The following is a 23,707-nucleotide window of genomic DNA, read 5'->3' as shown; positions in this document are numbered from 1 at the left end:
GAAAAAAAAAGAACTTTTTTCTACCCTGCTCTTTGTGTTTTAATGTGTTATTAATTGTTTTCTGTCTTCATCTGTGGCCTAGAATAACAGTAAGTAGAAAATCTCAATGTCTCTGCTTCACATATATTTCAGGAGCTATCTCCTGTGAAGATCTGAAGCATTGTACAATACCGTGGTTGTCCGTTCCTTTTGCCAAAGCGTATTGCAGAATGCTTAAATCATAAGTTGTTGATGATAAAATGTTGATGATAAAATGTTTTCATAAACAGAGCTGAGACCAGTGCAGTGTTTTGGACTGTTTGCAGAGAGCAGTCCTGAGACCGGGATTTGACAACATGGTGCAGCCAGTGCAAATCCCCACCAGTCTGTGGAGGTCCCTGGGCTTCTGTATTAGTCACCTTTGTGTTATTTAATTTCTTACTGATACAAGCACGCGGCCAGCATGCATGCCTTTTCCTGGACTCTCATGAGAGAGAAGCTATGGAGAATATACTAACCTAAAGCCAACAAAATCTTTGCTTCTCCTATTCAGCTTATTCTGTTTTAGTGACAGGCTGCGAAGCAGTTAGTTAATGTTCTCAGGTTTCTAAATGCCTACCTTGAGCATGCTACACCTATTTGTTTCATAGAATGTTTTGGGTTGGAAGGGACCTTCAAAGATCATCCAGTCCGTTGTTTTTGGCCCGCCCCCCCTCCCTGCCATGGGCAGGGACATCTTCCACTAGATCAGGTTGCTCAAAGCCCCATCCAGCCTGATCTTGAACACTTCCAGTGGTGGGGCATCCACAACTTCCCTGGGCAACCTGTTCCAGTGTCTCACCACTCTTGTTGTAAAACATTCCTTCCTTATGTCCAAGCTAAACCTACCCTCTTTCAGTTTAAAATCATTGCCCCTTGTCCTGTCACTACAGGCCCTGGTAGAAAGTCTCTCCATCTTTCTTGTAACCCCCTTTAGATACTGAAAGACCTCAATAAGGTCTCTCTGGAGTCTTCTCTTCTCCAGGCTGAACAACAGCAGTTGTGTTCTCAATTTTGTTGTGACCATCTACCTTCGAATTTGTCTCGTCTCAGATTTTCAGATCTGGGCTTTGTTTTTGGGATTGCTCTGTGAGTGACCTGGATCCCTGGAGTTTAAATACCTGTTCCTTGTCTTGTTAACCAGATGCAAATGTAATGGGCATGCGAGCGAGTGCGTGAAGAATGAGCTTGGGAAGCTGGTCTGCAACTGCAAACACAACACCTTCGGGGTTGACTGTGAAAAATGTCTTCCTTTCTTCAATGACCGTCCGTGGAGGAGAGCGACAGCAGAGAGCGCCAATGAATGCTTGCGTACGTGTGGCCATGCTTGAGGGGAAAAACCTCTCAGGGCTTGCATCCCCTGCCTCTGTTGGCATCCAGAAGCTGGCCCTGCATGGTTTTAGGTTTCTCAGTTGCAGTTAGCCAGTGTTAAGCACAGTTCTGGTGTTTTTCAGCAGAGATTTTGTGGGACTGCTGGTCATTCCACTCCTATCCTGTAGGAGCTTTCTGGTAGATCCCTAGAAAGGGGCATCTCCTTTCTGGAGAAGGATGGGAGCGACCTTTAGGAAGAGGGTGTGCCACAAAAATGTACAGGCTTGTACTTTATGGGACCCATAGAAAAAAATCTGTATTTAGGATGCTGGAGTATAATTGCCCTTTAAAAAGCTCCTCATTTAGCATCTGCTGACTTCCTTTTGTATTTGGGTTATTGGTTTTTGCAGTTACTTGTTGACTATTTCATCCAATTTTGAGGCTGTTGCAACAGTTCTGGACTGCAAATGTGGATCTCTGTGACAGAACGCCAGTTTATTTTGCTTGGTTTTGTGTCGCAGACCACAGCTCCTGGTAGTTTACTTTATGGGGAAGCTTTTTCAGACAGAAAAGCTTTCTTCCTGTCTGACCTCTGTGTGTGTTGATCGGTCCCAGCTGTCTGGTCAAGACCTGTAGCTTCCCTCGACAGGCTGGTGAAACCCTGGGTCTTCTGCTCCCTATGCAGAGGGGATTTGTAATCCAGGGGAGAAATTATCCTTACAGCATGGAGTCAGCTTCGCTGTTACCTTCTCATGCTTGTTTGCATGATTGAGATTGGTGTTGCCGTGTGGGAGGGCGGCATTTCCGCTGCAAATGGCAGCCTGATGTGGAAGGGAGTAGATTGGAAAATGCTGGTTTTCTTCTGGATGTAGATGAAAGTGGTCTTGAGGAGCTTGTTTCATCGTTACAGCCTTGCTTCCCCCTCCCCACATTCAACCACCACAAAAACATGCTTCCCCCTTTTTCTTCTCATTGATGCACAGATGCTTTAGGAGGTCTGTGCATGGGTCTTGGGATGGTTAAAGGCTCTAGCTCCCCTACAACTTAATATCGAGCTTTGCATAGCAGGTTTTGACTGTCAGGGTCAGATGGCCGCACGTGCTGTTCACTGATGATACCCTTTTCTTTGCAGCTTGCGACTGCAATGGGAGGTCGCAGGAGTGCTACTTTGATCCTGAGCTGTACCGCTCGACGGGCCACGGGGGCCACTGCACAGGCTGCTCGGATAACACCGACGGTGCACACTGCGAAAGGTGCAGGGACAGCTTCTATCGCCTGGGGAGCGAGGAGGGATGTCTGCCCTGCAGCTGTAACCCCGTTGGTAAGTAGTGGCAGCAAACGTTTCTGCTTGCAAACTTCCATGCATAAAAGCTGGCTCTTCTTGGCTATGCAGCTAACTGCAAACTACAGGGTAAAAAGAGGGTTTGTTTCTTTGTTTTTCTTTTCTTTCTTTTTTTTTTTCCCCATGTAGGAAATGTTTTTTGGGTTGTATTTTGGTTTAAATTATCCTTGGATCTAATTGGGGTTGGGGTAGCAGGGACAGATGGTTCACCTCTGCAGCATTTGCTCCTTCAAATCTGTTCTGAAATAGATTTTATTTTGGCTTTTTGGTTGTTGGTTCTCCCCCCCCCCCCCCCCCCCCCCCCGCCCCCTGTGTGTGTGTTACCCTGGACACTCCCAGTACTAAAAGAGCTCATTTAAATTCTTAATAAACAAGATGATGTGAGTGGATATTTCTGGAAGTTGTTCATACTGAAGAATTGTAGTGAACTTCAGCTGCATCAGTTTCTCCTACTTAGTATCCAAGCACTATAAATACAAAGGAGTGAAACCTTAAACACAAAAGGGGGTGGGGGTGAGAAAAAACAAAGTAAACTCAAAATATGTAGTTAAGCTCCTTTTTAAAAAAAAAAAAAGAAAAAATTCTGGCAGGAGAACAAATTTTTTGTTGTCAAGGGAACCACTTGACCCATATGGAGTGATCCCAGAACTATACCAGCCCACAGCAAAAAAGGGGGAAGGAGACAAAAGGGTAACAGATAGTAAGATATGATGTGAGGTTCCAAAATAGAGTAGCTGGAATAAGTAATTGCTTGCAGCATGCCCTAAAAGCAGCCAGCGAGAGGTCTGCCAGGGTACATCTCCTATCTAATTTTGTCAGAGTTGTACAGTTGTGAAACTTTTGACCAAGAAAGGCCTCTTTCTTCCTCTGTCTGCTCTCCCAGGTCATTGTGTCAGACCTTATTTTAAGAGCGGTGAGGGTTGGTGTCAGCCGAGATGGTCGAGAAGAGTCAGGGAGGTGACTCCTCAGGTCTTTAAGGACAAATTTCAAAGGGCTTTATAACTTAGCCATCAGCTTGTATCCTGTGGCACGCTGGCACCCAGGGCGTATTTGAAGCCCCTGGATTGGTTTAGATTGCTATTTTTTGTCCAAGTACTGTTTTTTTGAAATAATCATAAGTGGGACTGCAAAGGGGGTTTGAACTTTGGCTGTATATGGTAAAGGTTTTGTGAATTCTGTCCTGTCCAGCCTAATCGTCTTATAACTCTTCACTTTGCTATAATCTTCTGGTGTGGATTGAAGTGGAAAGAAGCAACTATTTCTGTATATTAACTTTTCTCCTGATAGTTAACTCTTACAGTGCTGACAACTCCTAGGCTGCTAGCTACACCGGTGCTTGGGAGAAAGCATTTTGTCTGCCGTGGATTAAAGAAACCTGCTGCTGCTTTTTGTGCAAGTCTGCTTGAACAGAGCAGTATTGAGGAAGATGTCCTGTCAAAAATGAGAGTTTTGCTGAAAAGTTTGTTAGTGTTAATAGTGGCACACGCAGCCTTGCTCTGAGGAGGCGGTTTAGTCTTCAAATCCAACTTGGGAATCAAGGGAGGAAATTGGAACTTGAAAGGGAGAGGTCAGGATATCCCCGGGCAAAGGGGAGATGGTGATTAGGGAGAACACCAGGGATTCAGGGAATAAAATCTCGGAAATGGTATATTGCAGGGTAAAACAGGCATGGAATTAGAGAGACATGCAAAGGTAACATTGAGGACGAAACAGGAATAAGGACGAGAATGCATTTTGAAGTTAAAATTATATTTTTATATATATATAAAAAGGTTGGTTAGTAGGAATACTTAAAGCTGAATATAGTTTGGAAGACTAGATAACGATTCCTCTCTAGAGCTGCTAGGTGAAAAATCCCTGTGAACTAGAGTCAGTCTTTAGGTAAGCTGTCACTCATCGGCTTGAAGCTATGCTTCCCACTTTCTTTTCCCATATTTCTTGCCCATTTTAATAAATTGCAGGCTAATAGAGCTGGGTGGGTGTGCTGAGGTGCCTGTCCCTGCTGTCCCCGCAGGCTCCCTCAGCACGCAGTGCGACAGCTATGGCCAGTGCAGCTGCAAAGCTGGCGTGATGGGCGAGAAGTGTGACCGGTGCCAGCCAGGTTTCCACTCTCTCTCCGAAGCTGGGTGCAGGTAAGGGGGATTGCTGCTCTCTAAAAGAAAAACTAGGTGCCTTTTTAAAGCTTTCTCTGTGTGGCTCATGAGTTATCCTCTCTCCTGGCTCTTTCAGGCCCTGTTCTTGCAATCTGGCTGGCAGCACAGGGGAATGCAATGTCGAGACAGGACGGTGTACGTGCAAGGACAATGTTGAAGGCTTCCACTGCGAGAGGTGAGTTTCTCTTCTGTGGCTTTGTTTCAAGAATGAGAAACATTCGAGTGATGGCCTGAGGTAAGTATCAGGGAAATTAATTCTCTTTCCTTCACATCTTCAGATGCAAACCTGGATTTTTCCATCTGGATTCCTCCAATCCAAGGGGCTGTACCCCCTGCTTCTGTTTTGGACACTCTTCAGTCTGCACCAATGCCATCGGCTACAGTATCCACAGCATCACCTCCAGCTTCCAGTTTGGTAAAATTGAGCCTTCCTTTGTATCTCACGTTGCGCTGTAGGCTCAAGTCAGGAGCAGTGGAAAAAACCCTGCTCCTTCCTCCCTGTGCAAGATTGCAATCCTTGGGTGGGCAGGTCCAGGATCCTTCTTTTGGAAGTGCTGAGTTACTGCTGAAGTTACTGGGAGCTTCCCAGTCAGCAGCTCATTTGTTCAGCTAGGGAGGAATGAATTCACAGCTCTGGCCTTGGGCACCCAGTGCTAATGTACACCGTGCAGGTGCAAGCAGGAATTGTAAATGTAAACCTTTTGTAGCTTGAGAGAGGTGCTGGCAAGGGGGCATTTTCGTAATTTTAGAATCAAATCAGGAGTTCCTAATTGAGAGGATTGTAATCACTTTAGATTTGGTATTTACATGGCTCTGAATAAAACACAGTTGTGTCTCCGATGGGTCTGTAAGCTCAGGAGAAGTCTTTTTTCATACAGTCAGTTTCCTGTGTATGCGTGTTTTCATGCTACATGGTCTGAAAAGACCATTTTTTAATTAAAATTCCGCTGGAGAACAGTTCATATGAAGGCTGAAACTCGCAGCAAGTCGTAGGGGACTGCAGGTTTTCCCATCCCTGCTTAAGCTCTTTAGAAAAGAAGATTTTGAACAAGTAGTTGTCATAGTGTTCAAAGTTCAGAGGGTTCAAGTCAGCACTCGAGTTAGAGGCTTAAATTGGAAAGATGATGTTTGCTATCTACGTTCTTCTGCACAGCTACTTTCTATAGTCTGTACGCTGGCACTAACAGACTTTAGTTATATATGAGCAGTGTGTGGTATGACACAAGAAGTGCGTGCAAAGCTATGTCTTCAAAGGGCATTAATTCTTGCACACTTGATTTTTCAGGAGAGGAAGAGTGGCGTGCTGAGCAGCGCGATGGCTCGGAAGTCTTACTTCAGTGGAGTGCGGAGACCCAGGATATCTCTGTTATCTCGGACAGCTACTTCCCCATGTATTTTGTTGCACCACGTAGGTCATCTGAGAAGTGCGGCTTTCTGTGCTACTTGTGCCCTTTCTGTTCTGTCCCCTAACTGTAAGGATTTCTTCCCCATTCAGGAAAGTTCTTGGGCAACCAGGTTTTGAGTTATGGGCAAAACCTGACCTTCTCCTTCCGTGTGGACAGACGGGACACACGCCTCTCTGCAGAAGACCTGGTGCTGGAAGGAGCTGGGCTGAGAGTGTCAGTGCCGCTCATTGCCCAGGGCAACCCCTACCCCAGTGAGAACGCGCTGATCTACACCTTCAGGTGAGAGGACTCTCCAGGCATGGTGGGAGCAGCTGGGACCAAGCCTATGGTGTCCTTGGCCTCTGAGCTCTTGAGAAAACAAACAGTATTAATTTTAGCTCAGAAGAGCGGTCTTATCAGGTTAATTTGAAGCTCGCTGTCTAGCAGCATTGCATAAGTGTATGTGAAGCATGTTGCAATAGCATACTGCTGTTGGAAAGGGCACAGCTGTTAGCATCTGAAAGCTTTGCTGATCATGCATGGCTCTTCTCCGTAGGCTTCACGAGGCTACAGATTACCCATGGAGGCCTGCTCTTACAGCATTTGACTTCCAGAAGCTTCTCCACAACTTGACTTCCATCAAGATCCGTGGGACGTACAGCGAGAGAAGTAAGTCACTGGGCAGACCCATTCGTCTAGTGCTCAGGTTGCTTTACTGTAGGGCCCGGTCATAAATAGCTGTGGCAGGTTATTTGGCAAAGCCTGTGCCGATTGCTTTTCACCTGGTCTTCCTGCGTAACAGCTTCTCCCAGACCTTCTGGAGAGGAGTTGGGGGAGAACGGTGCTGCCTTTGCGAGTCTGGAAGCTGAGCACCCATCACCTTAGAAGCATTCTTTGCTTCTAAACATGGGGGTTTTGCTGTGTTACACAGCCAGTGTCTTCCAGATTGGTAGAAATACATAGCACAGTGTCCTGAAGGACGCGGTAGGAAAGATGTAGGGAGTTTACAACATTTGGCCTCAGTTTCTGCTACACTGGGAATGGTTACATCCCCCCTGTTTCCTGGTCTTGCCTTGGCATGACAAATGGGAAGGACAAGGTCTTGAAAGCACTGCCTATGCTGAACTTTCATTCAAGTTCCCTGTAATGAGGGTTTATAAAAATCAGGCATGAATTAGGAGCAAAAATATTGGGTATTGTCACGTGAAGAAGAATTTTTGCAGAAAGGTGCAAAGGATTAATTTGTATTTGGGGAAGGTGGGAAAGCTGCAAGTGTTTTCAGTAGAGGTGGCTTGTAAGGAGGAATGTGGGGTTGTGAAATGGAGGGGAGGAAAGGTGTGGAACAAGCCATCCCGAGTGCTGTAGCCGCTGCTAATATGCGGGAGCTGAGGCTCTGCTTGGTGCTCTGGAGCTGCTGCGGTGGTACAAACACACTGCTGTAAGTTTTAAAAGCTGCTATGTTGTGTCCAGGCTCAGTTTCCCTCCAGGGAAGGGGCTGGGTGGAGAGGGGGGAACTTTCAAATGCCAGACAAAGGAATGGCCTGAGAGGGATAGCTGAAGAGTTTGCCTTGAGGCATGGTTTGCAGACGCTGTGTTAGTGACGGTGTATTAAAGAGATGGTCTGTCCTCCCTAGAAAGACAGGAATTGATTTTGGTATTTGATTTGGAAATTGAAACCATATGCATGCAAAATGTAACTTACTTTAACTGACCATACTTGCTCACCTGCTGTTCTCAGCATCCTCCTCTGTATTGTTATTCTCAACTTTCTTGCCCTGCGTGTGCCCTTCGTGAGCTATATTGCATCTTTTCTCATCTGTATAAACCTTCCTGGAGGGTTTTGCTTCTTGATTCACCTTACCAACTGTAAGCATCCACCTGTCTGTCTCTTGTACCATTCAGATGTGTGTTTGAAGCTGTGATGAGAGCCTTTGTGGTTACAAAGTGTTTCCCCTCTCGGTGCTTTCTAGGTGCTGGCCACCTGGATGACGTTACCATCACAAGCGCTCGCCCTGGACCTGGCGTGCCCGTGGCCTGGGTGGAGAGCTGCTCCTGTCCGGCAGGATACGAGGGGCAGTTTTGTGAGCGCTGCTCCTCTGGATACCGGCGAGAGACGCCAAGCCTTGGGCCCTACAGCCCTTGTGTGCCTTGCGCTTGCAACGGGCACAGTGAGACGTGCGAGCCCGAGACAGGTAAGAGGGGCTGATAAAACAGGGAGCAGCAAAAGGGCAGTTCTTCTTTCTGGGTTGGACGATGAAGCAAATCCCATGTTTCTCTCTATTCCAGGTGTGTGCAACTGCAGGGATAACACAGCGGGGTCTCACTGTGAGAAGTGCAGTGATGGGTATTATGGAGATGCGACAGCGGGCACGGCCTCAGACTGCCAGCCCTGCCCATGCCCAGGCAGCTCGAGCTGTGCCATTGTGCCCCGCACAAAGGAGGTTGTGTGCACCAGCTGCCAGGCTGGTACTACAGGTGTGTTCCTACACGAAGAGTCTTTTTTCTACACCCCACATGCCTGTCAAAATGTCTCCTGCCTGTTTTGGGGCTCTGACCTGCGGTGAGCAGCTCTGAAAGCTGCTGTGTCTTCTGGTTCAAATGCTTCTCCCTTCCTCAGCCCTATTTTCTGTCCTGTGCGAGGCTCAGGGCTACCCATGTTCTTTGTGCCTGTCTCTCGAGAACAAAAGGGAAACAAAGGCTTAATCTGTGCAAAGTCTGAATGTTTCTATGCTATGTAGGTGAGCTGTGCTAGCTTCTAATAGAGCTCTGTTAATTGCACAGTATTGGGCAGAAAATAGGATAGATTTGAAAGAGCCAGGAAGGCAGGTCAGACTGAAATAAAATTAGAAGATGCAGTTTGCCAGCCAGAGAGGCACTGTGGGATGCTTGCAAGGGAGGGCCAGTGCCCTCCCTAGGAAAAGCAGGAAGGCTGCAGTGACTCACAAATACTGCCCAAAAAATACAAGACTAAATTTGTGCTCAGCAGCTTTAAAGAGAAATAAGTGAACAGGTACAGATCTTTTCTTAGCGATAATCCGTGAAGTCTGAGCATGTACCTGAGTTGTCAAGCAGAGCCTTTTGTTCTGTCTGCAAACAGCAAGAAAGCCTTAGGATGGTTGGCAGCCTCCATGCTTCTCTCCTGATTTTATGCTTGGCATGGCAGAGTCCAAAGTACAGAGTACCTGTAAATGGTTAGAAAATCCCCTGACCGAGCACAGAGGCAGCTCATGGGGGTTCCTATGGGAGCCATTGCTTTGTGAACCAAAGCGGAGTCCAGGGGTCCAGGTTCCTTGCAGCTCAGGTTTCAGTACAAGCTCATCTTTACTTGTAGCTATGTGATCACACAAGAGTTCCTCCTGTCTCCCGCCACCTTCTTGGGACGTGAAGGGAAAGGTGAGGGAAAAGAGGGTTTGTGTGCGCAAGAACTACCTAAGAAACAGAGCTTATAGCTGGCTGGGGAGGTCAAATCTGCATTAAATGTAGGGAGCTGCTGAGTTGGAGGCCTCAGTGGCTGCCCATGGAGGTTTGGCAGATCTTGTTGGCAGTGGGGCTTCCTGGAGCAGTGATGCCCCATGGAGATCTGCCTGCTTGGACGCTTAAATTAACAACAGATTACAACAAATAGGTTTGGCTTAAAGGGATAGGAGGGAAAAGAGGAGCTGAAATAATTCATAATGCAAAGTTCCAGTGAAAAAACAGCTTAAATCTAGAGATGGGGAGGGATTCGTGTGTGGTTTTGTGCACCTTTCTGGCCCCAACAGAAAGATGAAAGGGGAGGAAGCTGGAGAGTTTACTTTTCAGAAGGGGTTGCAAAGGGAGTCTGGGTGAGATGGCAGCAAAAGGCTTTCTGCTGCAACATATATGTTTCTGTCACGTCCTAGGCAAGAGGTGCGAGCTGTGTGACGATGCTTATTTTGGAGACCCGCTGGGTGAAAATGGTGCTGTGAGGCCTTGCCGCCTCTGCCAGTGCAATGACAACATCGATCCCAATGCCGTGGGAAACTGCGACCGCCAGACGGGCGAGTGCCTCAAGTGCATCTACAACACCGCCGGCTTCTATTGTGACCGCTGCAAAGATGGCTTCTTTGGGAACCCCCTGGCCCCCGATCCTGCTGACAAGTGCAGAGGTGAGAGCCAGTTTCTCTTGCATTTAAAAATGGTTTTGTCCCCAAAGAGCTGCCATTTCCTGATGTGTTGTTAGGACACGTCAGGCTGTTGTTCATGCCCGTCAGCAGCGATACACAGCTTTGTCCTGGTTTGGTGGTTCTAGCTTGCTAAAATGCTTGTGTTTGTGGGCTCTTACTGCCATCGAAGCAAAAGCATTGTGTGATGCAGGGGCTGGGCTGCTGCGTGTTTTAGATCCAGGCCCATTCAGGGACTGGCTAGCAGAGTACCAACACCACAAGGGACTTGTAACTTTCTGCATGTTTCTCCATCCCTTTTATTTTTGCAGCTTGTCACTGCAATCCCTATGGCACTGTGAATCAGCAGACAAGTTGCAATCAAGTGACCGGGCAGTGCGAGTGCCTGTCTCACGTCACCGGGAGGGACTGCAGTGCCTGTGAGCCTGGCTTCTTCAACCTCCAGAGTGGACGTGGCTGTGAGAGGTGACGTTCGCCTTGGCTTGGGGTGAAGAGCCTGGTTTTGGGGGGTCTGTGATTACCTTGTGCAGGAATGTGATGTTTGTCACAAGTAACTGGTGTGCCTCGATGCTGCTATGGGTGGGGAAGAGCATCAGCTCTCATAGGAGCAGCTATGAAGGCTGTATAAAAAGCTTTATAAATAGCTTTAAATCAGGGTTTTAAATAGAAAAGTGCCACGTGACTGTGTGATTGTTGGTAGCAGGGGCTCGTGGGTTCTTTTTTTAGTGCAGACACCAAGTGACCTTGCATAGTTCAAAGGCTCAGTGCGTCGCCTCCTGCATCTGCACAGCAAGAAAAGTAACTTTTGGCAAATAGAAACGTTGAGCTGTGCTCATTAGGGCTCCTTCAGAGAGGTGCTTCACCTGTGTCTCCCTTCTGTGTCACTGCCTGATGTGTGGCTGCCTCCCCCAGGTGCAACTGCCATGCGCTAGGCTCCACCAATGGCCAGTGCGACATCCGAACCGGGCAGTGCGAGTGCCAGCCTGGCATCGCCGGCCAGCGTTGTGACAGATGCGAGGTCAACCACTTTGGCTTTGGCTCCGAAGGCTGTAAACGTAAGTCTGAGGGGTTGGAGCGAGGCAGATGGGAAGGATGTTGCACAGCCAGCCTTGCCTTTACTTTCCTCCTGTCTCTGGGAAGGTACTTTCTCACCTCACTCTTCATCACAGCAGAAGTTGGCACTTTTATGTCCACACCCTGCATGGTGAAACTTGATCTCTGTACAATAGCTTACCTCCTTTTTCTTTTATTTTTTTTTAATTGGGGGTAGGAAGAACTCCAACTTACTAGATATCCACTTCTTTTCGGTGTAAATACATTCTCTGAATCTTGTCCTGCAACAGTCCTGTTTCCTAATGTTAAATATCTGCACAGCTACTCTGCAAATGGCCTGAATACACAGATTCTCTCTTGAGGAGCAACAGATCTTGTAAACATGATTGAAAAACAGGATGATCCAAACTTTCCTCCTCGATACCCGTGCCTGTAAAGAGCAGAAAAATTAACTGCAGTTGGTTACAACGAAATGGGGTAGAAAATTATAATGCTTTGTGGGAGAGGCAACAGCAACACTGTGAACACGTGCAATGAATGTTGCGTCCAGCTAGACAGACTGCCCTGCTGTGCATAGAAGCATCCTGACTGGGAGTGGGGCTCCAGCTGTGGGTTTGTGCCCTGTTGCTCTTGCAGATGTTTTAGGGTATTGAGGGTATGCTCTTGCCCTGCGGGTTTTAGGGTATTTCTGCCTATCCTCCAGTCTGACTGAGCTTTAACTTCCCTGCAGCCTGCGACTGTGATCCTGAGGGTTCGCGCTCCCTGCAATGCCGGGAGAACGGTCGCTGCGAGTGCAAGGAAGGCTTCGTGGGGAGCCGCTGTGACCAGTGTGAAGAAAACTATTTCTACAACCGCTCTTGGCCAGGCTGCCAAGAGTGTCCGGCCTGTTACAGATTAGTGAAAGATAAGGTAAGGCCACAAACGCCACTGTTGGTACCACTGGCGATGGTGGCACGTGCCTGCTTGTGCAGCAGCTTTTGTGCCTGTGGCTGGCTGATGCTTGCTGAAAGCAGTGACGTTCAAGGTGCTTTGCTCTGTCTCGTAGCTGTGCTTCTGTCCCTCTCGCGTAGGTGGCGGAGCAGCGAGAGAGGTTACGGGAGCTGGAAAATCTTATAGCAAATCTGGGTACAGGAGAAGAAACTGTAACCGATCAAGCCTTTGAAGAGAGGTTGAAGCAGGCAGAAAGAGATGTTATGGAGTTGCTCCAGGAAGCACAAAACAGCAAAGGTGAGTTGACCTGATCAGACATGGACCAATGTGAAATGAGCTCTTTTGTTTGATGTTCCTGTTCCCTTTGGAGACTGTGTTTTATTTTAAGCCTACGCTGTGCATCAGGACAGACAGCTATTTCAGATAGCACTGAGACAGTGTATGTTATTATCAAAACAATGGTGGCTGTGCTTTTATCCCTGCTGTTCTCCCAGTGGTTTCTGTTGTACATGCAAAGTAAAGATCTGCCTCCAGCTCTGTACAGATGCAAGTTTTTTGTTACCCTCTTCTCCAGATGCAAAGGAGGTTTTTACGTACTTGTTAACCAAGCAGAAGACTTTCCAATATACTTATTTATTGTGCTTATAAATTTGCTCAGACATCTTGGGATAAAGCAGTTCTTGTTGGGATATAATCAGCAATCAGAATGAAGGCTTCAAAATCCTGCTGGCAAGCTTAATTACCCGCCATAAAGTGTACAATGTTCTGAAAAGTGCTGTTGTGGTGGCCTGTAGCTATTTTTCCTGTTAAACTCTGCTTCAAATTGATTCTTGTACTGTCACCTCTACCATAGGATGTCTGTGAGCAGGACGTTAAGCAATGTGACAGTGATTTGTCCTCAGGGTCGTCTTAGTGTATAAGCTGATGTGTGTTTTGGAGAAGAGCAACTTGAAGAGGACTGTTGACTTTGCAGTGAAAGGCGTTCCTCCGGGAGTTGGTTCAGTGATTTCAGACTACTTCAGAAAAATCTGTCCCCTTTGCGTGAAGCTGGGAAAAAGCTGATGCGCATCCAACGCTTGCATTTGCTTGAGAAGATTCCTGCCAGTGGGAATGATCACTGAAGCCCTTCTCAGTTTTAGCTGAGGTAGCTTTATGCTGCCTGCTTGGCATCCGTGCCTAGATAATAGTTCCGTGTAGGGGGGGTAGGAGGGTGGGGATTGGAGAAAGGTGAGGGAATGGATTGGGTTTTCCGGTGGTATTTCTCATCTTTCTTTCCACCTCTTAGAACCATATAATCATTTAAGTTGGAAAAGACCCTTAAGATCATAGAGTCCAACCATTAACCTAGCACTGCCAAGTCCACCACTAAACCATATCCCTAAGCACCACATCTACACGTCTTTTAAATACCTCCAAGGATGGTGACTCAACCACTTCCCTGGGCAGCCTGTTCCAATGCTTGATGACCCTTTTGATGAAGAAATTTTTCCTAATATCCTAAACCTCCCCTGGTGCAACTTGAGGCCACTTCCTCTTGTCCTATCGCTTGTTACTTGGGAGAAGAGACCGACACTCACCTTGCTACCACCTCCTTTCAGGTAGTTGTAGAGTGCGATAAGGTCTCCCCTCAGCCTCCTTTTCTCTAGGCTAAACAACCCCAGTTCCCTCAGCTGCTCCTCATAAGACTTGTGCTCTAGACACTTCACCAGCTTTGCTCTTTCCTAACTAAGAGGCAAGTTAAATGCAACAAAACCTACTCTTGCAAGAATCTGTGCACGCCTGTAGCAGTTATGTGTGTTTTTCTACTTGATAATGGATAATGTAGTTTGTAGTATGTTTTTGGAATGTATCAAACGTTCATGTTCTGTACTTTAGATGTGCTGCAAGGTCAAGGCAACATATTTGGGAAAAATCTTAATTTTGGAGGCCTGCAGGCTTCTGCTTGTACTTCATCTCTTAACACCCTCACCTTTTCAAAAGTAATTGCCCCGGTCATGAGGCACATGTCTGTGCTTTTATGGCTCCATTATTAAGATGCTGTTGTGGGGAGTTACCTGGTGGTCCAAAAACTTGGGGAAGTTTGAGGGGCTCATAGGTCCTACAGATTGGAGAACCAAGGCTCTATCCTGCCAGCTTTTGTCATCCCTTTGGTTTGGGGTGGGTTTGCTATTCCGCACATCTTCTAGCTGCTCCGTATGGAGACTGTGTCTGGCTCGGGAGTAGCCACCATTGCCCAAAGCAGGCAATAACGTACAGCTCAGCTATTCCTTCATCTCTGCTTACCTTCTAGGAGTTAAGCTAAATTGAAGAATTGACAAAGCAGATGTTTCATACCTCTTGAGGAGCAGCTCTCTTGTCTTTTTTAAGTCAATGATAGAGGTGAAACATGATTCTGACCACAAAATCACCCATCAGAGTCGGTTCCAACACCCAGCAGGATTGTCTTATTAGTAGTTAATGACTTTTCATTTCTCATATTTGGTGCACATTCTGATGATGACTTTGATCTCAAGCTGAGTGACTTATGAAACAGCTTTACTGGTCCCCTTTCAGTAGGGGATTAACCTACCAACGTGTTGCCTGCAGTGGTAAGCTGGTGCTCCAGCTTCTCTTCCTGCTGTGATTAATTTTGCTGCTTCTCTTTTTATATCGTGTGTTTCAGACGTAGATCAGGGCCTCATGGATCGTCTCAAAGACATCAACAGCACACTAGCAAGTCAGCTCAGCAGGCTGAGAAACATTCAGGGCACGGTGCGGGAGACAGAGAACCTGGCAGAGCAAGCCCGGGTGCGGGTGGAGGACACCGAGGACCTGATCAGCTTAGCTTCTGATATGCTTGAGAAGGCAAAGATGGCAGCTGACAACGTGGTGAGTGTGCTGCCAAGATCCCAGATGGTTAGGAGAGGAGAGGGCCTTTCCTTTCTGTACCCTCTGGTGTGTTTCTCTACTTGTTCTCTCTCTCGTATAACAAATTTGCTATGGAAGTATCTTCTCCCTTACCCAAGGTCATGGGAAATAAATAAAGGAAGATCACCAGTGTCTGTCATAGATTGTATCTTAGCCCCTGCTCAAAGAATCCAATGTAAGAACCCCTAAATAAATATTAGCACCTTTGTTTTTAAGGAATAACCAGTGGTGGAAATGGCATGAGCTTAAGAAAAAAACGTAGAGAAGTCAGAAGTAGGTTAGACACAAGTCTAAGCATTTAGATCATGACAATAAATATTTAAAGCAAAGATGAATAAAAGATGAAAAAAGAGCTTTAAGATTTTTTCTCTTTTTTTCCAGTCCATTACACCTCCGGAGTCAAGCGGGGACCCTAACAACATGACTCTATTAGCAGAAGAGGCGCGTAAGCTGGCTGAAAGGTAGGCTGTGGCAAGACACGCTTCTCACAGCCCGCATTAGGGTCCTGCTCTTCCCTACAAGGGGGAAGCAAAATTTAATTTGCTTGATGCAAAACACGTGCCCTTTGAGTAAGAGACTGGCACTGTGGGTGCATGCCTATGTATCATTGAGGGCAAACTCTAGACATGTGAATGAGGGACATGTACAACCGTAGCGGTGCTTTTCAGCTGATTCTGTGGGTACTGCTGGAGTGATGCCTTGGTTGTAGAGATGGTCTCAGACAGCATCTTCCATATGCAAATCTGGGTGAAGGAAGGAAAAGTAAGAGAATAAAATCCGGAATTGAGGATAGAAATCTCTGCCTGACAATTCTAATGGCATTATTTTTCTTCTCTAATCTTGTCCAGACACAAAAAAGAAGCTGATGAGATTGTTCGCATAGCCAAGGCAGCAAATGATACTTCCGTGGAAGCGTATCAAATGCTGCTGAAGACCCTGGCTGGAGAAAACCAAACTGCAAATGACATTGATGAGCTCAACCAGAAGTGAGTCAGTAACAGAAAATTGTTTTTATTTCCTGGCTTTAGAGCAGTGCTTAAAACTAAGATGCCTTCTGTAGCATTGTATGCTTTGGGTTTTATGGGAGTTGTCTTTCAATTTCTTAGCCTTTCTATTAGTAAGTTCAGTTCTACAAAAAAAATTGTAGTGTAACTGGATCTTTGGGGTTTTTTAGGTATAATCAAGCAAGGAACATTTCTCGAGACCTAGAGAAACAGGCCAACAAGGTGCTTGCAGAAGCAGAGGAAGCTGGAAACAAAGCCCTGCAGATCTACGCTAATCTCACCAGTCTGCCTGCCATGGATTCCACAGGTCTAGAGGTACGTGCAGGAAGCATCACGCGCAGCGTTTTTTGATGAGGACAAGCATTATAGCAGTGTGCTAGGTTGCTGACATACCTTGCATGTGCTCTGCTAATGTTTCTCTGCATAAGAACAGTCTGTGGAATTTTTGTCCATCTAGGCATAATCCAGACTTGTGCATTTCAGCTTTTATGCAGGAGACTTGCATGCAGGAAACTACATACATAAACCCCCACCTCCCCCAATCTCTGATGGACAAAAAAACTGAGTGAAATGTTGTTTGCCGAACATCTTGGCTTGAACAAAGAAGTGCAAAATCTTCAGTTCCTCTGAAGTCTGCAGAACTACTCCCTCTCCTGTGCTTGCTGTAGTGCAGTGGATTTTCTTGCATATGAAATTGTTTGCAACCTCTGTCCTTTGTTGCACTGACCCTCACAGTATTCAGAGCTTTGAAGGCAAAGTTACAACTGTAGTTGTAGGAGACGGGAACCCATCCTAGCTTCTACCTGTTTGACAGTTAGAAACTATACCGTGTTTTGCCACCTGTTCAGAAATTCTTTAACGTTCAGGGATCTGTATTTGTTTCTGATTTCTACCTGCAGAATGAAGCAAATAAGATCAAGAAGGAAGCAGAGGAGTTAGATCAGCTAATTGCCAGGAAGCTGAAAGATTATGAGGACTTGAGAGAAGACATGAAAAGAAAGGAGCTAGAAGTAAAGAACCTCTTGGAGAAAGGGAAGACGGAGCAGCAGGTCAGTTCTGGTTTGTGCAGGCTTTTGTTCCTTGGAAAAAACAAAGAAAAACAAGTAACTGGCCAGATATGAAAGGTTTGGTCTTATTCAGTTTTATCTTAGTGCTGCTTGTTACTTACAAGAATACTGAAGAATCATCCCAGAAAGGAGGTGCAAAAAGCTGGTAAAAGCAATGGCATTGAGGCTATATGGGAGAATAGGGGATGTTAGCCAGGTGGGGAGTTGTCTTTGTATTCAGAACAGTATTCCAAAAGTACCTAAATTCACCTGGTTTCAGAGGAAGCATTGCCAGTCAGGGATGAACGCTGCTCTGTATGGCGTTGGTGTTTCAGGCTGAGCAATGCTTTTTGATACACCTAAATGGCTGTCCTTCAAAAGGTAAGAATATGTTGATACATGTCATGTCTCCTTAGACTGCAGACCAGCTCTTGGCTCGAGCAGATGCAGCGAAAGCCCTGGCTGAAGAAGCTGCTCGGAAGGGCAATGGCACACTACAAGAGGCTAATACCATTCTCAGCAACCTGAAAGGTAAAGAAAAAGCACTTGCAGTGAATCCTTCAATTCCTGTGTGACAAGTCACTTGGCAGTAGGGTATCTTGGTTAAACGGGCCATGCTATTGCCAGTACCTGAGTGTTGGGTGTCTTCTTTTGGCTTTTTTTTCTTTAAAGAAAAAAAAATAGAAATGTTTTCAGTTACTAGAAATCTCCTTTTATTTAGTGTCAGAAGACATGTAATAGGGAGAGCTGCAAGCACATACCCCCACACCCCCCTGTTTGCTCTTCATCCCTCTAATGTCCAGGTGTCAAAGCCTGGGTAGTTTGGTCAAAGAAGCATCCCAAGGCTCTTCTGGAGCAAGTGATAAGAATCTGTTTTGCCCTTTCTTAGACTTTGATAAGCGGGTGAATGATAACAAGACAGCAGCCGAGGAGGCACTGAAAAAGATTCCTGCCATTACCCAGACCATTGCCGAAGCCAACAATAAGACGCGCCAGGCGGAGCTGGCGCTTGGCAATGCTGCTGCTGATGCCCGCGAAGCCAAGACTAAAGCAGATGATGCTGAGAAAATCGCTGGTTCTGTTCAGAAGGTGAGTCCTTTGCGCTTCTGGAGCCACTCCCTGTGATACTGGTGTGTGACTGTATAACCTCCTCTGTTCCAGTATTTCCTGGTGAGCCCCGCGTGCTTTCTGCTGTATTCCCCGCTAGGGAATGCAAAATGTGGTGTGATAGGAAATTGGTGCATTTTGACAAAAAGGATTGAAGGAAGTTCTGCACCTTCACCACCTTTTTCCATCCTGTTCCCCTTGTTGGCTGTAGAGCGCTGCTGCTACCAAAGCCGAAGCTGACAAGACTTTTGCTGGTGTGACGGGGCTGGCCAGAGAAGTGGATGACATGATGAAGCAACTACAGGATGCAGAAAAAGAGCTGAAGCGGAAGCAGGATGATGCTGAGCAGGATATGATGATGGCAGGCATGGTAAGTATTGCTGGCAGGTGGCACCAGTGGCAAGAAGGTGCCTTCTCCCTGCTGTCCTGGTGATGCAGGCTTTTCTCCTGCTGTCCTCTTGCAAAGACAGCACTGGGTCCAGCCAGTATTCAATCTCTTCCAAGTTTGAAGTGGGATGGAATACATGAGATGAGCAGAGGAGCTCCTCTGGTGGCATTAGCATAGGTTCCCCGCTGGAATTTGAGCGCCAGTTTTGTTAATGCAACTTTCCTTTTATTTTAACTGGAACCTGACTGTAGCCTTATTGAGTCTGTTCTGACTTTTCCTGCAAAGTCCTTCTCGGTTATCAGGGATCCCCATCCTGAAATAATCAGAAAACTGGTTATTTGAAGTTTGTCAGTCTTCTGATAAAGATCTCAGCACAGGGGTGTTAATCCTGGCGAGAGGAGCCAGGGATGTGTGTGACTAACTGCTTGGGCAGACCTGTGAAAAGGAGAGGCAATGGTTTCGTAATCCCTACAGCCTTTTTGTGCTCTCACTTTTTATACCCTGCAGGCCTCACAGGCTGCCCAGGAGGCAGAAGACAATGCAAGAAAAGCAAAGAACTCTGTGAACAGCTTGCTTGCTGTCATTAATGACCTGCTGGATCAATTAGGTGAGACTGTCCTTAATGTGCCTTATGTCTTTGAGTGTTTTTTTCTGCTGCCTGATGTTGCAGTGCTGGCAGCTGGCATGGTGTGCTGGCTTCCCTGCTGGTGCTGTGCCATGAATCAAACGGGTCCGTTCACTTCTACAAATGCGGTTTGCGTGTTTTCGGCAAGGGTTTTGTTTGTGTTTCCCCCCCTGGGGTGGCCTCAAAGCTTGTTGTGCAATGTTTGGTACTGCTTTTCTGTGAGCTGAGGACCGTTGTTGAGGCAGTGAAGGTGTAATGTGTGTGTTTGGTGCTGTTTTAAACACTGTTTCTAATGCAGAGATGGCCCGATGGAGATCTCAGTCCGGGTATGGGCTCAGCTATGTAAGCACCCAAAACCAGTGCATCAAAGGTTATTTTAATGGATTTCACTGTTTGCTTCTGGCTTTCCAGGGCAACTGGAGACAGTGGACTTGAACAAACTGAATGAGATTGAGGGTACCCTGAACAGTGCCAAAGACCAGATGAAAGATAGCAACCTGGACCAGAAAGTGTCTTTCCTTGAGAGAGAAGCCAGGAAGCAAGATGATGCGATACAGGCCTACAACAGGGACATTGAAGAGATCCTGAAGGACATTAGCAACCTGGAAGACATCAAGAAGACCTTGCCGTCTGGCTGTTTTAACACCCCGTCCATTGAGAAACCCTAAGGGTGCGCTGGGGGTGGGGGGTATTCCCCCAGTGGAGCGGTGGTTTGGCTATGGAGTGCCTTAACACACATTACCTTCTTCAAATCCCCAGCTCTTCGCTGCTTGCAGCCACTGTTTTCAAATCAGGATAAGTTGAAAGTTTTTTTTAAGAGAAGCAAATTAAATATCCGTCTTTGGGCATCAAAGGGTTTTTTTTATATAAATTGTCTTCCTGAGCACTCCGCCTTTGCCCCTTTCTCAGACACAGTTTCCCTTTGATTAGCACAAGGATGAGAGATGCTCTGGACTCTTTATACTGTGGTTCAGAAATAACCATGTGAGCTGTATACAGCAAGGCAAAACTAACCCTACTTTCTCTCCTTTCTTCTCCCCTTGACTGTAAAATCCTTGGTCCTGGAGCTCTCTGTCCCTATGAAGGAAGGGGATGGCTACCAAAGTATTACTGTAATGGCCAGTATAGCTGCACTCATTCAGATCCCTCTTCCCAACTTCTAACCCTGTGAATTTATTTTTTTTTATTGTTAACTAGTGGCCAATCGACAGCGTTGGTAGCCTTTGACAAAACAGCCGAAGCCTCTTTCTGAAATGCTTCCTGTGATGATGCATCACTGAGAAAAACGCAGCCTCTGAGAGGAGCTCTTTGGGAAGATGTGATACTGGTGGAGTGGTAGGTCTTGCCAGCCCCGCTCCTGGTCTGTGGAGAAGTTTTGGGTCCAGTCTGTAAGCAGCTACCTGACCGAGTGGTCCAGGCTGGGGAGTGTGGAAGCCATAAGCTGTGTTCCCATCTGTAGGTGGTGTTATTGAATTGCCAGAGGATCTTTTTTTTTTTTTAGGCTACGAATGTCTGATTGACAGATTAGTTTGTTGAAGCAGGAAAAGTGTTGCTGAAGAGGAGAGCTGCCATCCAGAGAGCTCTGACAGCTGCACTGGCCTTCATGCTGAATGTCTTTGGGTGGGGAAGGAAGGGGACACGCAAGTGGAAATGAAAAGATCTTTCTCCCCATCTTCTTCCTGGAGGAGGACAGTGGCATTTTTATATCTCCCAGCATTGCTCTCACCTTTTGCCTGTTTTTAACCTGGCAGAAAGAGCTGGAGTTTACCAGTGCCCTCCTTTCTTTTTGCCTACCAATCTCCCAGTCACTGTAAAGCCACTGCAGCACAGGGACTTCAGGCTGGGCTTGGGTGGCAATTCTGCATTTCACACGGCTGCTGCCACCTCCCTGGCAGGCTCACTCCCTCCCCAGGTAGTGCCTCCCAGCTGCTTACTGGTGCTGGGTGGGAGCGGTGGGGAGCCCCTCACTCCTCCTCCGGCCCTTCTCTAAGACGAGAGCATCCTCTGCGGCTTCCTCCTTGCCTCCAGCCTGGCATCCCTCCCCCCCCTCCCTGAGATCCAGTATATATCTATCCTTAAACACTATGCAACTTCGTACGTTTGCGTAGCGGGGAAGAAATTATTATCTGACACACACTGGTGCTATTAATTATTTCAAATTTATATTTTTTGTGTGAATGTGATTTTTTTTCCGTTTTTTAATCATGATTATAGTGTGAGGAAGTCTCTCGTGTGTGCGTATGTGTGTGTAAATATATTCAGCCATATTTCCAGAGTGGCACAGCCTGGCCTCCTCTATGTGCTTTCCCTTATAGCCATCGGGGCACGTGCACAGTATATCTCTTCTCTCTGTTATTCCCGTAGAGCTCGGTATTTCTCCTAGCTGGGCTGCCCTTTCTTCCCTCTCTCGTATCCTCAGCACCCATATGGGCATCAGCAATAACCACTTTGCCTGTTGGGTGGATGCTTTCCAGCCCTCCCTCCAAAGCCAGCCCTGATGCATGGTGTTCACAGCACCCCATTTTGTGTCCCTTGTCCCCAGGGACGTTGTGCCAGGAGGAGAGCAGGGGCTGTGGCTTTGCAGCTGGGGTGTGAGGAGCTGTAGCGCTGTCGGGAGACCGGACCCAGCGTTGAGGTGGTCAGAGAGCTGGATTTGGGGACATCTTGATACCACTGTGTGAGGCGGGAGGCTTGGTACACCCTCAGGAATGGCGCTGCTGGGCAGGGGGTGTTCCCAGCAAACACCGCATCGCTCTTGTACCCTTTCTCTTAGAGATTCTTACAATTTACCAGCTTGGGATTTCCCCCGCCTGCAAACATACCTAATACCTGGAGGAGAGCTTACCTGTGCTCGTCCACGTGCGTGGGGCGTTGAAGTCAGTGTCTTGGCTGGCTGCTCTGGTCAGATGGCTGGCTGTAACTGCATCACCTCTCTGCCAAGGCTGTGAGAAGAGCAGATGCGAAGATGCACGCATGCCCTGGCTGACCTCAGGCCTAAGGTTTCCTGCTTTCTTCTCTTTTTTTTTTTTCCCCCCCTCCTTAAGCTGTTTTTAACAGAATTTTATTTTTAAATAAAAAAAAAATCTTTATAAGCGATCTCTTAATCACTACTGCATTACAGCCATTATTCATTGTATAAGTCCAGTTATTTCTTTACGTAATGTGATGATGTGACAGCTGCTGGTGGAGTGCTGGATGTCACGGGCAACGCGTGACAGTCCCTTCATCACCTTATTCCTGACTGTGGCCCCCTCAGTACGTGCCTTCACTCCAGCTTTTTGCCTTAATCTGTGGTCTTGCTGTCTGGGGCGGTGAACAAAATGCAACACTTGCAGTTTTTATGTATAAAACAGTATTTCTTATTTATAATAAAGTCTGAATATTTGTAACCCCCTTATACCTTGACATTCTTTTGAGTATTGCTTTTGATTTTTGGGGGGGTGTTGATGGGGGTGTGTCTCAGGTGTAAGATTTGCCTCTTGCTTAATTAATCAGATGAGCTGGATTGGGGTGGGAGAAAGGGAAAAGTAATTTGGAAATTCATGTGGTGGGCTGCAGATGGCCATAGTGATTATGGTTTCTCCCCGTGTCCACTGCTCCATTGCCATGGCTACAATGAATTTTATGCTGCTGGTTTTCCAGGCCTTAAAAAATAAGGTTATGTTGTTGGTGCTGATGCTATTGGAGCTGCACTGTCCTCTTGGAAAGCCCTGGGGAATTGGGGGGTGTTTCTTTACAGTGTAAGGGTAAAATCCTTTCTGCTTTCAGCTGAACATGTGGAAAAGGATGGGGCTCTTGGAAAGAAAAACAAAAACCCTAAATAAAGAAGCTGAAATTTCTCTACTGGGAACTGCCATAAATCTGGGTACTCTGTATTGTTCCGTGGGTCCTGTCTGCCAGAGCCCAGGATAAAATTTATTCCTGAATTAAGCAAGTTTTTAATGTCAGGACAGATTACTGTGATAATGGACTGGGCAGTTCTGCAATCACACCCATCTTACAGCTGCAGACTGGATTTCTTTTATTTTTCTCAGCAGAGGAAAATGCATGTGTCTCATTAACTTGCATCAGAGCTAATCCCTTCTCAATTGGTAAGTTCATTATTTTTTTTATTTCAGTTTGTCTAGCCTCAGCTTTTTGTTCTTCAGCTATAATTGCCACTAATGCATTTGTTTTCTAAAATACCCCTTTTTTTGGCCAACATTGCTGTTGAGCAAATCCTGGCTGGTAAAATCTGATGTTTCAGCTGGACTGTAGGTAGCAGCCGGGAAGCAAAGATTCGGTGGTGGGACAGTG

The 23,707-nt window shown here is 46.6% G+C and overlaps 1 protein-coding gene across 1 annotated transcript in view; it reads left to right on the top strand.

Annotated features, from left to right (window-relative positions):
- The window catches only part of LAMC1 (laminin subunit gamma 1), a 70,182-nt gene extending 47,374 nt beyond the window's left edge, over positions 1 to 22,808 (top strand). Inside the window, exons 4-28 of the mRNA XM_076339598.1 lie at positions 1,163 to 1,329; positions 2,462 to 2,650; positions 4,686 to 4,803; positions 4,901 to 4,999; positions 5,103 to 5,239; positions 6,110 to 6,232; positions 6,320 to 6,509; positions 6,766 to 6,878; positions 8,180 to 8,401; positions 8,496 to 8,684; positions 10,091 to 10,336; positions 10,663 to 10,816; positions 11,264 to 11,406; positions 12,135 to 12,313; positions 12,475 to 12,631; positions 14,997 to 15,202; positions 15,623 to 15,702; positions 16,090 to 16,227; positions 16,416 to 16,560; positions 17,145 to 17,294; positions 17,708 to 17,822; positions 18,181 to 18,380; positions 18,610 to 18,768; positions 19,294 to 19,393; positions 19,823 to 22,808. Coding sequence (XP_076195713.1) covers positions 1,163 to 1,329; positions 2,462 to 2,650; positions 4,686 to 4,803; positions 4,901 to 4,999; positions 5,103 to 5,239; positions 6,110 to 6,232; positions 6,320 to 6,509; positions 6,766 to 6,878; positions 8,180 to 8,401; positions 8,496 to 8,684; positions 10,091 to 10,336; positions 10,663 to 10,816; positions 11,264 to 11,406; positions 12,135 to 12,313; positions 12,475 to 12,631; positions 14,997 to 15,202; positions 15,623 to 15,702; positions 16,090 to 16,227; positions 16,416 to 16,560; positions 17,145 to 17,294; positions 17,708 to 17,822; positions 18,181 to 18,380; positions 18,610 to 18,768; positions 19,294 to 19,393; positions 19,823 to 20,079 — 3,976 coding nt within the window. The 3' untranslated portion in view covers positions 20,080 to 22,808. The remainder of the gene's footprint in view (positions 1 to 1,162; positions 1,330 to 2,461; positions 2,651 to 4,685; positions 4,804 to 4,900; positions 5,000 to 5,102; positions 5,240 to 6,109; positions 6,233 to 6,319; positions 6,510 to 6,765; positions 6,879 to 8,179; positions 8,402 to 8,495; positions 8,685 to 10,090; positions 10,337 to 10,662; positions 10,817 to 11,263; positions 11,407 to 12,134; positions 12,314 to 12,474; positions 12,632 to 14,996; positions 15,203 to 15,622; positions 15,703 to 16,089; positions 16,228 to 16,415; positions 16,561 to 17,144; positions 17,295 to 17,707; positions 17,823 to 18,180; positions 18,381 to 18,609; positions 18,769 to 19,293; positions 19,394 to 19,822) is intronic.
- The last annotated feature ends 899 nt before the right edge of the window (positions 22,809 to 23,707 follow it).

Source organism: Aptenodytes patagonicus, chromosome 5, assembly GCF_965638725.1.
Source record: "Aptenodytes patagonicus chromosome 5, bAptPat1.pri.cur, whole genome shotgun sequence".
NCBI classification, from domain to species: Eukaryota; Metazoa; Chordata; class Aves; order Sphenisciformes; family Spheniscidae; genus Aptenodytes; species Aptenodytes patagonicus.
This window is presented reverse-complemented; position numbering and strand designations above follow the sequence as displayed.